This window comes from Ovis aries, chromosome 4, assembly GCF_016772045.2.
Source record: "Ovis aries strain OAR_USU_Benz2616 breed Rambouillet chromosome 4, ARS-UI_Ramb_v3.0, whole genome shotgun sequence".
Taxonomy (NCBI): Eukaryota; Metazoa; Chordata; class Mammalia; order Artiodactyla; family Bovidae; genus Ovis; species Ovis aries.
This window is the reverse complement of record NC_056057.1, coordinates 87070222-87087835: the sequence shown is the minus strand read 5'-3', so window position 1 is coordinate 87087835 and position 17614 is coordinate 87070222. Positions and strand designations below refer to the sequence as shown.

Genomic DNA, 17614 nt, shown 5'->3' with positions numbered 1-17614 from the left:
CCAAATTGTATATTCTCATTCACCTAGAGATCTTTGGACTGAAAATTTTCTTCTGAAAATTTTATAATACCTCAAACTAGCAACAAGTTTTCATGTATTTTTTTAAGCTTAATATTAAATATCTTGATACTTTTTCAAATTTACTGCTTTGAAGTCAAATCAAAAAAACAAAAAACAGTCTTGAAAAATATTCATGTCATATTATTAGCAATACCTTTTTTCAAATTCTAATGTCCCTCTTAATCACTGTCATAATTAAGAGTAACTTTCTTACAAATATAAAAATGTCTCCAATACATTAGAGGGCAAAAAAATTAAGTAAGACTTTCAATGAAATTATGTGTACTTAAGTGAGGGGTTAGGGAAGAAGAGTACCAAAAGACAATCTGTGGGTGTTAGATGCCAGGACATGTGTTTGGTGCATTAAAAGGACTATGTTTTCTAGTCCTTGCTCAAACCTTTTGAGATAGTACTGTCTCCATTTCATAAGTGAAGAAACTAGACTCAGAAAGGTTAAGCAACACCTGCAAATTCAATAGCTAATATATTACAGAAACAAGATTTAACTCTGATCTGTTTGTAATAAACTGTGCTTCACTGTTTATACTTAACATTGCCTTCTGAATTTCCACATGCAGAAGCCAATTTCTTAACTGAAAGTAATATAATTCAAATTGAAAAAACATAAAAATATTGTCTTATTATTTATATTTTGTATATTAACAGCAATCATTGGGATGCTGGCTTGTGACTTTTCAATAATTCAAAGCCCAATTTTCCTTCCATCTTCACACACGTGTTATTTTTCAGAGCTTGGTAGAAGCTGTAATTACAATATTTAAAATCCTATAGGGTCATATCAGAGAAGGCAATGGCAACCCACTCCAGTACTCTTGCCTGGAAAATCCCATGGATGGAGAAGCCTGGTAGGCTGCAGTCCATGGGGTTGCTAAGAGTTGGACACGACTGAGCGACTTCACTTTCACTTTTCACTTTCATGCATTGGAGAAGGAAATGGCGACCCACTCCAGTGTTCTTGCCTGGAGAATCCCAGGGACAGGGGAGCCTGGTGGGCTGCCATCTATGGGATCGCACAGAGTCAGACACGACTGAAGTGACTTAGCAGCAGCAGTAGCAGAATAGGGTCATATATTGTAGACACATGCTCCTATTCAAAGAACCTGCAGGTAACCAAGCATCCTTTAATGGAACCACCCTTTCAATAATAAAGTGTGAACACAGACCTCTTATTCAAGAATATCGCTTACATTGTCAAAATTTAATCTCAAGGGAAATCAGAAAAACTACTCATGCTTAAATTCCAAGTCTACTTAATGCAATGAAAATACTCCACCACCTTTCTTACCTACACCTATATTACTAATAAACACTGAGTTCCTATTGTGTGCATGGCGCTGGGTAAATGGACAATACCTGAAGAATGAGAGAATCCCTGCCTTCACAGGAATTAACACTAAACTGACAAATCAAGATTTATATAAGATTTTTAACATAACGGTATAAACAAAAAATAAAGTCTCCTAGATGCAACAAAAGGAAAACAAAGGGTCAGAAGTCGCACATAAAGAAAAAACATAATATTGGGATCCTGTAAGCATAAAGGAGCTATGAATATGTTAGTGAAGAATGGACTGTCTTCAAATAGATGGAAGGAAGGAGTAATAATTAAAGAACTAAAGAATGTATAGAGATACAAAGACAAAAAGCATTTTTGTCAGCAGTGTAGACAGTATAGAGGTGATGCCTGCATAGGTGTAGACGGTACAGAAGATAAGTGTTAGAATTTCAGCTGGGAGGGTGGGGATGGGGTGAAATGAAGAAAGGACACATACCTCCCTCACCCATTCCATCTCTGCATTTAAGAGCCCCTTAATTATACTAAAGACAGTACTAATAAAGTTTATTATACCTGAAAATATGGAAATAATGATGGAGTTCCCAATACTAGATAGCTCAGAAAAAGCAATGGGACCCAAAGAATTAATAACTCAAAAAACCAAATTCATAATTAAAATAAACAAAGAAAAGCCTCAACCACACCGTGGTGGGGAGCTCTGTAAGGTAGCTTCCAATTAGTCCTACCTCCTGGTAGATTAAAAAAGATTATGAACTGATTACTATTATAAGCAATTATCAGACAATGAGAATTCTTTTTATTCGAATCATCATTGTTGTACTAAATCAAATTTGAAGCTGGAAAGAAAGCAGATCACAAGATTTAACTTTAGCTATAAAGCACCAGAATATTTAAAACAGTATTAAACAGCCATAGCAAGAGCTGAACTGAATGTGACTGAAAGCTATTACTACCTATTGGGTTGGTCAAAAAGTTCGTTTCAGGTTTTCCTATATCACCATTTGGAAAAAAACAAACAAACATTGTGGCCAACCCCACATGTGACTCTGAACAGGTAAAGCACCAGTCCTAGCTGATCACCGTAACAGCCCCACAGCTATGAGTCAAATCAAGAATCTAAGTTATTCCATTCCTCCACCTGACCCTATAAGATGGCTAAGATTGATTTATGGTAGCAAACAGAGTACTGAGACAATTGAGAAACTTTCCATTAACCATAGGTTTCCAACACAAGGCTGACCACAAAGCCTAATTATTGATTTGTTCCCCAGTTAATGTCAATAAATGCTAGCCACAGACGTTTCCTTATTCTACAACCCTAAATCATAACTTACAACCCCAAAGCATAAACTCTTTAAATGTACTATCCTTCTGACCTTTTCAGACACAAAGGAAATTCTGTCAAGATTATTTTTCAACATATTTAAGATCACAAAAACATTTAAGTCACACGTGGCCTCTGAATGAAACAAATAAATCCTCAGCCTTTAATTATTTTTGCATAGAGCTGTAATCCTTTAGCCTTGCTCTCGTCTCTCCCAGTTTTCCAGTATTCAAATTTCAAAATGTGTCACCTGATGGACTCAAACTGAACTAACTATAGCTTCTTAAAAGTTTTTCCATGATTTTATGGCTTCCAATACTGACAAATTCTGAAAGTTAGATGTTGAGTTGCCTTTCCCAATGAGCACTCAGTCTACAATGTTCCAAGCTGAAAACCATGGCAATAAGAGATAAATTTCTATTCATGAAGAGATCGACTAACAGTGAATAAGGAGGGTAAACTGCGGAAGAAAGGAAATGATAGCAAATTATTTCTCTGATCATCTATCATGAAAATGATTCTTCACATTCTGAATTATATTTAAACTGGATAGAAATTTGATCCACCTTTAGGGTGAATCAAATAGTTAAGGCCTTAGCACATAAACCACATCTAATCATTCTCCTAAAACACAATAAGGATAGGAGACAAATCAAAAGGTCAAGCTCACATAATATATTTCCTTAATTAGAGTATCAGATGAGGAATTCTCAAATTTATAGGTAAAATGTGGGCCTGAAATATAATCATCTGAGGAATAAACCAGGATATAAAAAAGGAGCAAGTTCAAGGGTATTTAGGAATGTAACAGGCTGCTAAAACCATTCAGGCATTCACAAAAAGCTCAAGCTTTATCACAGTATATATAAATCACCTTTATTAGGTATTATAATCTAATACAGCCTTATGACAGTGACATCTGGCTGAGGAACACAAAAAAAGTGTTTAATGACTATAAGTATCAAGATTCTAGAAGGAAATTATTTTAATAAGATAGGTTTTTTTTTTTGGTCTGTTAGTCAAATTTCACTAAGCCTACTTAAAGTCTTCGTTTGTTTCAATTAACATCTAATTTCAAAATTTCTTCATTTGTGAATATTTATGTGGTCTCTTTTGTTTTTCCTTAATAAATGAGGTAATATGGTGCTGGTCATAGGAATAAAAAAAATTTACTACCATTTTAAAAGAAAATAAGCTATTTCAATGAAAAAGAATACAATTAAATACTGTGCCATAGAAAACATTGAGAGGCAAAATCAAACACAATTAATTATACTAAAATGCTGTATCTTAAAATCTGTAAAAATAATACCTGCTTACTTTACACTGTCAAAATAATAATATGCTTTAGTTCAGTTCAGTTCAGTCGCTCAGTCGTGTCCGACTCTTTGCGACCCCATGAATCACAGCACGCCAGGCCTCCCTGTCCATCACCAACTCCTGGAGTTCACTCAAACTCATATCCATCCAGTCGGTGATGCCATCCAGCCACCTCATCCTCTGTTGGCCCCTTCTCCTCCTGCCCTCAATCCCTCCCAGCATCTGAGTCTTTTCCAATTAGTCAACTCTTTGCATGAAGTGGCCAAAGTACTGGAGTTTCAGCTTTAGCATCATTCCTTCCAAAGAATACCCAGGGCTGATCTCCTTTAGAATGGACTGGTTGGATATCCTTGCAGTCCAAGGGACTCTCAAGAGTCTTCTCCAATACCACAGTTCAAAAGCATCATTCTTCGGCACTCAGCTTTCTTCACAGTCCAACTCTCTCATCCATACATAACCACTGGAAAAACCATAGCCTTGACTAGACGGACCTTTGTTGGCAAAGTAATGTCTCGGCTTTTAAATATGTCATCTACTGCTACTGCTAAGTCACTTTAGTCGTGTCCAACTCTGTGCGACCCCATAGACGGCAGCCCACCAGGCTCCCCCGTCCCTGGGATTCTCCAAGCAAGAACACTGGAGTGGGCTGCCATTTCCTTCTCCAATGTATGTAAGTGAGAAGTCAAAGTGAAGCCGCTTAGTTGTGTCCAACTCTTGGCGACCCCATGGACTGCAGCCTACCAGCCTTCTCTGTCCATGGGATTTTCCAGGCAAGAGTAGTGGAGTGGGGTGCCACTGCCTTCTCCAAAATATGCCATCTAGGTTGGTCATAACTTTTCTTCCAAGGAGTAAGCATCTTTTAATTTCACGGCTGCAATCACCATCTGCAGTGATTTTGGAGCCCCCCCCAAAATAAAGTCTGACACTGTTTCCACTGTTTCCCCATCCATTTGCCATGAAGTTATGGGACCAGATGCCATGATCTTCGTTTTCTGAATGTTGAGCTTTAAGCCAACTTTTTCACTCTCCTCTTTCACTTTCATCAAGAGGCTTTTGAGTTCCTCTTCACTTTCTGCCATAAGGGTGGTATCATCTGCATATCTGAGGTGATTGATATTTCTCCCGGCAATCTTGATTCCAGCTTCTGCTTCTTCCAGCCCAGCGTTTCTCATGATGTACTCTGCATAGAAGTTAAATAAGCAGGGTGACAATATACAGCCTTGACGTACTCCTTTTCCTATTTGGAATCAGTCTGTTGTTCCATGTCCAGTTCTAACTGTTGCTTCCTGACCTGCATATAGGTTTCTCAAGAGGCAGGTCAGGTGGTCTGGTATTCCCATCTCTTTCAGAATTTTCCACAGTTGATTGTGATCCACACAGTCAAAGGCTTTGGCATAGTCAATAAAGCAGAAATAGATGTTTTTCTGGAACTCTCTTGCTTTTTCCATGATCCAGCGGATGTTAATATGCTTAGGCAAAGCCATACATACAGTCTTCTCTAAACTGTATTCCATGCTTCAGTTTAAAATCCTTCACTGGCCTCCCGCTGCTCTGAAACTAAGAACACTGCTCCACTGGCTTTTAAGTTCTACAAGTGTTGAGTTCTGCATGTCCCTCTCATACCACTCTTCTTCTTTTTCAGGACACACCAACCACACTGGCCTCTTTCCTGGTTTAATCTGTCAGACCCTTTTCCACCTAAGACACTGCATCTGGTCCATCATCTGCTTGAAATGTTCTCCCTTAAGGTTGTCACATGGCTGGCTTTTTCTCACCTTCCAAGTACTACCTCAGAGGTCACCTCCTTAGGACTATGCTTATCCTGATAAGCAGACTCTTCATAGCTTCCCCTGGTTATTCACTCTTTCCCCCTCTTTCCACAATGTTTATTTCCTTTATAGCACTTAGCAAAGTCTCCAATAATCTTTATTTAATAGTTTGCCCTATTCACTGCCCAGCTATATCATTACTGCCCATTCTGCACCAGTGACCACTCATATCTGGAGATCTATGAATATTTGCTGAGTGAAAGTTATACTCTCCCACTATGTAGAACTGTACAGACAGAAGTACCACTGTTTACTTGGTAAAGGATCTGTAAATAAAAATTATTATATTTTGACACTTACACTACATCCTGTCCATTCACCTCTGCAGCACAGAGCACTCTAACCTTCCATATGTTAAATGCTACAGGAATTTAATGAGGGTGCATAATTGATTTTTAACATTTTAACAATTATTTATTCATGAGAAATGATGTTAGTGAGAGAAGTAAGACAAGAAGCTAAGAGTTAACACAATGACTTCCAGGGCCTAGCAATTCTCAGATAAGATGAATATACTCAGAGGAGAAGTCTGAACTTGAAGAATAATTATGGCATAATTGCTAAAACTAAGTGTTCACGTGGACAAGTAATGGAAAAATGTTTCTCAGCTTGGGTGGTGAGTGGGGATTGGGGATGAGAGGAAAACTGGCATTTGACAGAACAATCCTTTACCGTGTGGCATTTGGTCTCATCAGCCTCTGGAGTTGGGGATAAAGATGAGAGGAAATTACTTCTACAAGAATACCAAGAGAACAGAGTAACAAGCAATAAAGGTCAAGGACAGAACCCTTTCGAACACCAACCACTCTGAGCAATACCCAAGGAGACTGTGAAAGGCCACGAAGGTGGGAGGATGATGAATTAACATAAAATCTCAAGAAGGATGGGTTATACACTAAGGATATCATGGTCACTTGGAATAGTAATGAGTATCTCATGAGACGCAAGGAGAAAGAAGAGGGGGAGGGAAGTAAAAGAAAGGAAAGGGGAGGGAAAGGATGGGACAGAGACAGGAAAGAGTAGAGAAAAGACAAAAGGCAGTCTTAGAAATAAATCATGAGGGACTGGGGGGAAGAAACAGGTTTAACTTGGCAGAGCTGAAAGGGATGCAGTGGCTTCAGGAAAGCAGAAAACTTTTTAGAGAAATGAGATGAAGTGAGTTTATTAAAAAGTGAGGGTCTATGATCTGCCAAGCTATGAGGTGGGTGGGTGTGGGTGTGTGTGTGTGTGTGTAGACAGACACAGGTAAGAGATAGACAGATGTAGATATATGTATATAGATGTACCTATATTTGTCTCTGTATTTCTATCTCTCTCTGTTGAAAGAGAGAAAGAGAGCCAGAGCGCGATTGATCCAGTCTTCCTGGAAGGCACAAATCAATACTGTGACTTTACAGATAAGGAAACTGAAGTTCCAGGATTATATCACTTTTCCAAATTCCTGCTGTCAGTGAAGTGGCTGAACTCACATCTGCATGAGTCCATTACGGGTCCTTGGTTTTTAACATATTCATTACATTGCATTCACTTTGTTACATCACTATTTATTATTTCAATCTCTAGCCTAAATAATCCATCTCCCTCATAAAACTCCTAATTTTTATTTTCATTCCATGTTTTTCCATGACCTCTGAGTGAAATGCTTTCCCCTCAATATTATGCTGAATCCAGGCGCCTGAGGCACTAAATAAATTCTGTTCAAAACTCATCTCATACCCTCTAAGAAGCCAATAGTAACTCTGCTTGATTTAGTTCAATCTTTACCAGATCCCCTTAATATCCAAATGTATTCATGTTTATTTGTTAACATGTTTCTATAACAGGCTGTCCATTTTACTGCGGGCATGTCTTCCCAACTAGGTAACAGGCACCTTGAGGTCAGGAGCATTTATAACATTTACTCTTCATTCCTCCACTGTACCTACATAAAACTCCATTACACCAAGTACAGAGTCGATGAACAGCGTGGTTTGTAAACAAGAGATCGATACACACACACATTTAAAAAGCAAATGTTTGTTATATATACTTTTTCTAAATGCATGAAATACTTTTAATAAAGATGTAAAAGTAGTAAAATAAAATAGAAACGAAAGATTATAGCCAAAGAACTACATGGTTTAAAAAGCAGGTAGTTTTTAAATAAAGGTTGAGAACTAGTCACTATATGTGAGGAAGAATGATAACAAACAAATTAGCCTGTATTCAAATATAAATGTCTTTCTCTTTGTTTATAGACTTAATTCAAGACCAAAACAATTAAGAACTTTATTTGGGTTTCATTCCACCATAAATCAAGCCACCAGCCCACTCTACCCGTCTTTAGGCAGCATCTTTTATGAAACTGTTTTTAGAGTAACTGATGGACAGGGAGGCCTGGCGTGCTGCGATTCATGGAGTCGCAAAGAGTCGGACACGACTGAGCGACTGAACTGAACTGATGAACAAAACAGCCTAGGTTGTTACAGCCATTAAAATACTTTCACTATATAAAAGCAATTAACCATTTTCTGTGGTTTTATACAACATATATTTTCTAGTTTAGTATAGCACTCACAATGCATAGCATATGGGGTATGTACCTTTTATCTGTGTCTTACTCACCAATGACACCTATATTAACATGTACCCGTTCAATAAAAAAACTGTACCCAGACAAGACTACAAAAATAAGATATGAATCAATATGCTAAAGCAAATCAAAAGGAAACATTTGTCTCTAGCTTTAACTTGCTTTGAGGCAGAACCAAAAAAGAGCATTTCCTAAAACATAAACTTTGGGACACGCTGTACATTAAAACAAAAGAAGAAGACAGACTATAACAACCTGAGAAATATTGCATATATCTATCTTCTTAGTGATTTCAATCATTAAGAAGTGCTGCTGCTACTGTTAAAAAAAGAAAAAAATTTTTAAGTCTATTTAATCTTGTATTTCCCAGTTTTGCCACGTGTGCCAGTTGTTGAGTACTATCTAATGAATTTCACTTAATAGACAGCTGAGTACTATCTATTAACAGATTCAAGTAGGTCCCTTTTTCACTTTAATCAGGACTACCAAGAACTGTCAGCACAATCCCCTTAGGAGAGTTCTGCCACAGAAACTATCTCAAGATGTTTTATTGGGCAAGTAAACACACTACCTTAAGAAGATAAAAATTAGTAAAATAAAGTTAAGCACCTATTTTAATACAAAAAAAAAGCCTAACAACAGCTACAATCTTACAGTGACGTAGATATGGCTAAATGTAAGGTTCTTAACTTACTGACTGTGGACTCTCTCTCTTCCACAAAGAAATCAAAAAGTGGACAGTGAACTCTGAAGTTAAATGAGATCCAACGAGCAATAATTCAGTTTAGTCTGTCCTTCCTATTACATTTAAGTCAACACCATTTAAAACATAATCCATAATTCAAATACTTATGGCTATTAATTTTTACTTACCAAGTCATATATCTGGTTTGCCAACTGAACCTTCTCGTCTGCATCTTCCAAAGCTTTATAGTAATCCTGAATAAAAACATTCATGTTTCAGGAACAAATTAATAACTTAAAAATCTGTGTATCCAGGACCTATAACTGCATTTGCATTATCATGGCTTGTTATCACTGTCAGTCATTACAGAGCTTCCCTGGTGGCTCCGATGGTAAAGAATCAACCTGCAATGAGGGAGACCTAGGTTCAATCCTTGTGTTGGGACAATCCCCTGGAAAAGAGAATGGTTATCTACTCCAGTATTCTTGCCTGGAGAATCCTATGGACAGAGGAACCTGGAGGACTCCAGTCCATGGGGTTGCAAAGAGTCAGACACGACTGAGTGACTAAGCACTCAGGAACATACATTATACATGAGCCATAAAAATCCAGTTAGGTATAGGGTGGGGATGGGATAGTATTAGAAATCTTAGACAACAACCAAGGATTAAAGGAAGATGTTCAGAATTCCTAGAAAAGAGATAACAAATAAACACCATCCAGGTCTAGCTATACTAGTCAAAATTAGGTCAGCCAAAGAGTAATTCTTTTTCTTTAAAAATAGATGTTACTTAGGATTCATCTAGTTTGTAAAGAGTGTTTACACTCTCCATTTTTAACACTTATTATAAAGAACTACTGAAAGGCTTCTGACCTGCACATCCATTGTGCAGTTGTTCTGCGACTCTCATTTTAAGCTAGGTATCAGTTCTCTCCAGTATAAAACAAACTATTTTTTCTTAAATTCTATGAATTTCCATGAACTGTCAAGAGTTTTTAGGGTATATCCAGGCTGTGCTGCACCAGAAACTTAGTAGGAAAAGGGGATGATGAATGACTTTAGGATGTATATGTGTGATGTCTATACTCACACACACTCGGGCCTCCAGGTATCCTGCAAGTCAGGGTTAATTCTACAAAAGATTCTCATGTTTTTGTTCCTAACAGAAATAATATTCCCTTCATGTAGTAAAACAGATAACACAAGTAGTTTCCAAATTTCTTTCTCAGTTGAATAATTCTATGAAGGGTAAGGGTAAGGGAGCCATTATTACTCAGAGATATTAAAGGACATGTCCCACATCACAAAGTCAAACTGCAGAGTCATGATCAAACCCAGGGCTTGTAAATCATTCTTCCAATATGTCCGCAAATTAACTAGACCATATCTCTAAAGCAAACCTTGAGGAGAGAGCTGCTACCCATTCTAATCTGGAAGGGAGCTCTAAGTACTACAAAACTTGTCAGCATTCTGTTCTCCTATGATTCCACCAACATAGGTACTTAGCAATATATGAAATATGCTTCAAGGTTGCTAATTTTCATCCCAGTCTGTTGCCCAAATTGGAAGATACTATACTGAGTTGGTCAAAAAGGTCATTTGAGTTTTTCCATCACATTTTATGAGCTGAATGAGCTTTTTGGCCAACCCAATAGATCTTAAGACAAGGGAACTTTAATTCCCCATAATTAGAATAAAACAAATTAAAAGAAAAAAATGTACTTTTTAAATGGCTTTGTAACTCTCTGATTAGTCACTGATTATTGAAATACTGTTCTAAATTACCAAAATGCTTCAATGTTTGAAAGTTCCTACACCTGAAGCTCTAAAATGTAATGAATCATTTTTAATTTTGTAAGTCATTTTAAAATTCTAAAGAGCTACTGATAACTTTCTCTCATTTTGATATCCCCCCCCATTTAATATTAAAATGTCTTCCTCAGCTGTGCTGTGCTCAGTTACGTCCAATTTTCAACTGCTGAAAGTCGTGTTCAGTCTTTTGTGACCCCAGGGACTGTAGCTTGCCAGGCTCCTCTGTCCATGAAATTTTTCAGGCTAGAACACTGGAGCAGGTTGCCATTTCCTATTGCAGGGGATCTTTCTGACCCAGGGATGAAATCCGAGTCTCTTAGGTCTCCTGCACTGGCAGGTGGATTCTTTACCGTCACGACTCCTGGGAATCCCCTATCTTCCTCGGAGAGTTCCAGTATTTACAGATAAATCATCCAGAGCGTTGAACACACCTTTTTGATGGAAGCCATTTGTTCTTCTCGCCACTCTGGCTTATTTTTCTTTGCATTCATGAAGAATTCACTGACTCTTTGTTCTAGCTGATCCATTGCATCTAGGACATAATAAAAACATTTCATATTTAGATGACCAAACTCATATACTGAATATACATGCTTTGATGTGAAGAAAGATGTGATGTGAAAATATCTGACTACATACACTCTTTTACTTGGTCTGTAACTTAAATACGTCACGTTCTAATAAAATAAATAAATAAATATATCTTAATTATCTTCGTAAAGAAAAGTTATAACCTTCCCTACTGACAATTTATTTTTGCAATTTATTTTGTAAAATATCTGACCACATAATTCTTTTACTTGGTCTGTAATTTAAATATGTCATGTTGTAATAATATAAATATGCTTTATGTAATAATATATATTATACTCTAATATATACTATAAATATATACTCTAATAATATAAGTATACTTTATAAATATATTTATAAATGTGATATATATATAATTTACTAATTACCTTAGTAAAAGTTATAATTTTCTCCTAATGAAAATTTATTTTTGTTACTTCAAAACTGTTTCGGATAGTCAAAGTAGTCAGCAAACGTAGATAGATTCCATCCCATAGTTGTTGACTAGTAGAGGCTTGGGGTCACAAACTAATGATATTAAGTCAGGCAGATGCGCCCAAACACAATTTCTTGTTGAAAGCACTACTAGATAATCTTCACTTTTCTCTCAACAAGAAAATGTGATAAAAAGGTTTTAACCTTTTGCTATATACCATTAAGCACCACATATACAATATTATTTATTTGAGGTAAGTTTTTTCTGAAATGTGTGCTAAGAACAGTCATTTATATGCTAAAAGAGAAAAAATTAAAGGGATTTTGTTGCTGGGTAAACTGAGGAAAACTTTTTACTATATTGTTTGGGAGCTTTGCAGTGCATAATAATGTATCTCTTACCTTACAAAGAGGTATCTTTTGTTAATTCATAATACCTATTAAATTTAGACAATTCTAATTATTGTAAAAAATGGAAGTTTAAAAAAACCTCTGATTTATATAATCAAGTCGAAACTGTTAGAGAACTTAACATTTGTGATATAAAGTACAAAATAATAACTACCCTTTATTGAATGCCCACTTTGTATCAGGTACTAAACATTCTAATTTATGTGTATTTCTTTTAATCCTCAAGACAATAAAAAATCCCTCAGAAGTGGTACTGTGGTCAAGGCCAATGAATTAAGTCAGTAAAGCCCTAAAATGAACTCAGATTTATCTGATGACTACGCTCCATCCTGTAGAAAACACTACTTTAGCAAATATTTAGCATTTCAAATACATTAAAGTTAAAACGAATTTTGTGAGCAAGGTGAAGAAATATAGAATTCAGACGTCTACACTACAATGTGAACAGCAGGTGACTTCCATGATGTATCACCCTGCATTATGTATCACATAAAAGAACAGTCATGATCAATGGGTATGGAAGTATGTGCAGCGGTGACAGAGAAGTGGGGGGACAGGCTCTTAGCTACCTCAAGATTCCCACTCTGGAACGTTCTGTTCTCTGATTGCTTTCCGTGATACTCCTTTCCTCCTTATCATACCCCAAAACCCAGATCTTCCCCTAACCATACTTTTCTAAGAAAATCTGTCAGCACAAGAATTTACCTCAATCTGAATTCTATTTATAGTCTAAATGCAGCCAGAACACAGGGGATCAAGATATGCCTTCTGCAGGAATAGCCCTTAAACAGTTAAGGAGTACTTACACTTCTCCAAACCAAAAGAGTGACACACAGCCAACAAAGCACACTGGGTTATACATTTTAATTACGTATCACATAATTCATTTCACATTCTTAATTTTTAATATAGCGTATCTACAAGACAGCTGGACAAGCTATATTATACTCATTTCACAAAGGGGTAAGGTGTGTGAGGTTCTTTCAGAGCATGATGGACTACAAGGGTACTGAGCACTGTTTTCGTGTTTCAAAATTTTGCCTTGTATTTACCATGTTACCTCTAAAGTTATTTATTCTCTACCCTCTCTAAATCAAAAACATGATCATATAAACTAAATACTGCTCTGTGAAACAGCAAGGTTATTTTCGGGAAAATGTATCCAGACTACCAAGCTATAACCAAAAGAAAAACAGAAAAATTTTGCTACAGCAGACAAGAAGCTTTACTGTAAAATTTTATTTCCTTTCCCATTTTGACTGACAAACTATCATACTGTTTGACAGTTGAGAATGCATCCTTTATCATGTAACTTTTCAAATGGGACATTCCAAGTTCACCACGGTCTCTAAAGAACTACATAAACCTGTGCTTCTATGTGTTGTCCGCTCTTGAATTTTGCCTAGCATGAACTTTAACAGAAATAGAAATGCTGAAATTTACGTTCTACACATAAAGTCTCAAGTCAAAACCTTCGCAACATTTATGCCGATGTGCACTAAATCGTATCTACATACTCAAAGAAAGTACAGAAACTTTTATTGCACAGTCCCAAATTCGAGAAAGGAGCATACATGCTCTAATGCCACCTTCTCTTGTAAAAGTCAGGAGAAAAGTAGTGTGGTAGACAGAAGAGGCAAGATTTGGCATTGCCAGTTCTTTTTGACAACTCCTTCTGTACTAGCGAATGAGCCGGAGGACAGCCAAACACCAGAGCCGCTGACGTCGATGGCACGTAAGTCTGTCACTGAACGCGCGCAGCGAACAAGGGCAAACGCGCCGACTTACTCTGCACCTGCAGGTCCATCTCGCGCATCTCAGTGAAGCGATCCCTCAGGTCCATTGGAAGCTGCTCAATCACTGTCAAAGGGAGATTCCGTCAGAGGGGCGGGGCCAACGGCGAAAGTACGCGCTTACGTCACTGCGTGAGTGCGTGCGTCGAGGGGGGTCGAGAGAGCCCGCAGCCCACAACGAGGCTGGCAGTTACCGTGAGAAAGAAACATCCCCCGCCTCCCCCTCCCTCCCGCCATCCCGCCAGCCGGTCTACTCCCGCCCTCACCCGCCCGCAGGTACCCCGGACTGGCCAGCCAGCGCCGCCCACTCACTTTCCAGATAGTCCTCTAGGTACAACATCGCGGCCCTTAGAGCTGGGGGAGCGAAGGGGTCCAGGGGTTTATTTGTGTCACTCGCTGTCGCCGGAGTTTTGTCCCTTCCAATATGGCGCCTCCGCTAGCAGCACCCGCTCGGCTCCGGCGGAAAAAAAAAAAAAGTAAAAAAAAAAAGCACTTTGGCGCCTGACGGCGCTTGCCTCACCGCCGCCCGGGGTGATCATTGGCTGGCTGAATCAATGACGTAAACCGACTGGACCCCGCCCCCGCCCCCTTGTGGGAAGTGTAGTTTTAGTCCCTCCCCAACAAGCTTGAACTTGCTGGCAATTCTCCACCAGAAAACTACAAAAACCAGGCGCCGGTGCGAGCCGTGAGCAGCAGAATCTGAAATGCGGTGCCGCTATTTATTTGTTGATTTTTCACGGGGGATGACGGGAGTTGTATGCTTCTGCAGAACACAACTGGGAAGAACTTTTCACCTGTTCTTTCTTTCTGTGATTCCATGCCCCGACGTTTGTGAGTCATGGATTTCAAGTAGTGCTAGGCAGACGGCGAAGGTTCCAACGCTAGAATAATCAGCAAAGTTCGGGCAATTGGGATTGTTTAAAACAGAGCTCGTTGCTGGAATGTATCCTCAGTAAACAATCCTAAAGATACAAATGGGACGTCTGGTTGGCTACCGTATAACTAAAATAGTTTACACTTAGAACATGGAGTAAATATTTCCTGTGTTGAAAGATGCATCAATAGTTCTCAATAGCCTCTTATACATTGTATTTTGAGGTCCTTCTAGTCTTCATTCTAATGTAATTGACCTATACGTACACCTTCACGGGAAAAAAAGTGAGCAACCAGGAATAACGGATGATGTCTTAATATCTAATGGGTGGGTTATTTTTGCAATAACTATATAAAGTTGAATCAATAAACTGTATAAACGTCTGTCACCCCAGACGTTGTCTTTTTTCTTTCGATTACTTCCCGCATTTGTTCAACCGTGTTATATTTAGCCCTTCACTGCTGAGTTTGTTTCCTTTTTCTTAAAGACGTTAACACTCAGTAGAGATTGAGTATGGTTATTTTCCACCTGTCTTTACTTAACTTTTCCCCACCCGCCCAGGGAAATGTGTCTTTAGTTCATAATTTAATATTCTACTTCTGTTTTTCAGATTGGAGCTGAAACACGTTATGCATTTGCATTTTTTTCTCCCTCCTTTTTCCTTATACACTAGACTTTTCCACTGTTCTTAATCAGGAGAGTTACCTGTCAGATTGATGAATCGCGAAGGAAATTTACCTGAGTCTCAATGAGAATTACCTAGCTTATTTTCTGCTAAGTGAAGTGAAGTTGCTCAGTCGTGTCCGACTCTTTGAGACCCCATAGACTGGTAGACTGCAGCCTGCCAGGCTCCTCTGTCCTTGGGATTTTCCAGGCAATAGTACTGGAGTGGATTGCCATTTCCTTCTCCAGGGGATCTTCCCAACCCAGGGCTCGCAATCCAGTCCAGTATTCTTGCCTGGAAAATCCGTTGGACAGAGGAGCCTGGCGGGCTATAGTCCATGAGGTTGCAAGAGTCAGACACGATTTAGCGACTTCAATCTTCCTCCCTCCCTTCCTTCTGGCTGTCTCGAATCTAGGTTTGAATTCCTTCCTTCCGTCCCTTTCTCTTGCCTTAAAACACACACACTTTTTTTAACCATGCTTAGGATTTAAGAGGATTTCTGAATCAGGAATAATGTCCTGCAACAATTATAGAAAATTCTCACCCTTTATCTTTTTAGTGTTGTTTATTTCTCATTTTTCTCCATTATATCGTAGAACATCTATAGGACATTGGTAAGAATTTCTCACTTTATCCTCCAGTTCCTCTTGGCCTTTTATATGGTCCATCTCAAATTTTTCAAACACTTTTTAGTTTTAAAAGTTCTGTTTGCTTCTCATTTCCTGCCATTTTCTAATTTCCTATACAAATTAAGCATAGTCTGTACTCTGTTAAATCCAGTACTGAAAATGTTATGGGTCTTTTGTGCTGTCTGCTGTTTCTTCTAACTTTTGCACATGGTGTCTGCCTCCTTGTGGGTTATTATTTGTGACTCTGTGCTGTGTTTCTAGGGTTATAACTGGAAATTCTTATAGGCCAGAGTTAAAACTAAGTTTTCCTAGAGATTATTAGAATTTGCTTCTGTAAATCTCTTGGAGGCATCATCAATTCTAGTACCAGATTAAATTATCCACTTGAGGTTTATTGAATTGCACAGATTGAATGAATTTGGGCCTCAAATCAAAGTGGCTTGTTACAGATTCTCACGGGAGACTTTTTCTTCTGGAGTTTCCTGATCAAGACAGGCATGAAGCCCCCTGGCCCTCACTTACTTCTCAGTATGCTCTCATTTTTCTTGCTGCCTTTCTTTTCATCCCCTGTGAGAATTTCTTCATTTGTTACTAGTACATCAGTTTATTTGATTTTTTAACCCAGCATTTTTTGTTGTTTTCAGCAGGTGTTTCATTCACAATTAGCTGAAAGGACATGCTGTCAAAAATTGAAGAAATAGAAATAGAAATCCATCATTTCAGTATAATTTGAGCTTCTTCAGGGAGTTTTCTGTATTAAGGAAACAGAGATAATATATCATTTGCAATTCAGGCAATTTATATCCACTACTCCAAAGAAATAAAAAAATTATAGCACTTACACCCTATGTATTTTACTTGATGTAATTTTTGTGTTTTGTTTGTTTGTTTGTTTCTTTTTTATTGAAGCATAAGTGCCATATATTACTTTCAAGTGTACACTGTATGATTTGATATTTGTTTTTTTAATGTTTTATTTTCATGCAATTTTAAAGGTTGCTTTCCGCTTATAGTTTATTATAAAATAGGGTTTTTTCCATTTATATTCATTACAAAATATTGATTGTATTGCTTGTATTGTATAATACATCCTTGAGCCTATCTTATACCAAGAGTATGTAATGACGGTTATTATTCTTGGACCATGTATCAGCTGCAGAAAATTGTACACAGATGTCATAGCTTCTTATATCATTAACTCATAGAGCAGATAGTACTTGGAGTAGCTGCCCACTTAACAACCACTACTGCATTTCTAGGAAGGGCCCCTTCTATGTAGGGATAACCATATCTGTATTCCATTACTGTACAGCT

General features: G+C 37.9%; 1 protein-coding gene across 2 annotated transcripts in view; it reads right to left on the bottom strand.

Moving 5' to 3' along the window:
- The window catches only part of ING3 (inhibitor of growth family member 3), a 28249-nt gene extending 13658 nt beyond the window's left edge, over positions 1–14591 (bottom strand). For both annotated transcript variants that reach the window (XM_060414811.1, XM_012177018.5), the window contains exons 1-4: positions 14446–14591; positions 14129–14200; positions 11353–11453; positions 9297–9362 (exon numbers count right to left, since the gene is read on the bottom strand). In XM_060414811.1, coding sequence (XP_060270794.1) covers positions 9297–9362; positions 11353–11453; positions 14129–14200; positions 14446–14473 — 267 coding nt within the window. In that variant the 5' untranslated portion in view covers positions 14474–14591. The remainder of the gene's footprint in view (positions 1–9296; positions 9363–11352; positions 11454–14128; positions 14201–14445) is intronic.
- Between the last annotated feature and the right edge of the window lie 3023 nt (positions 14592–17614).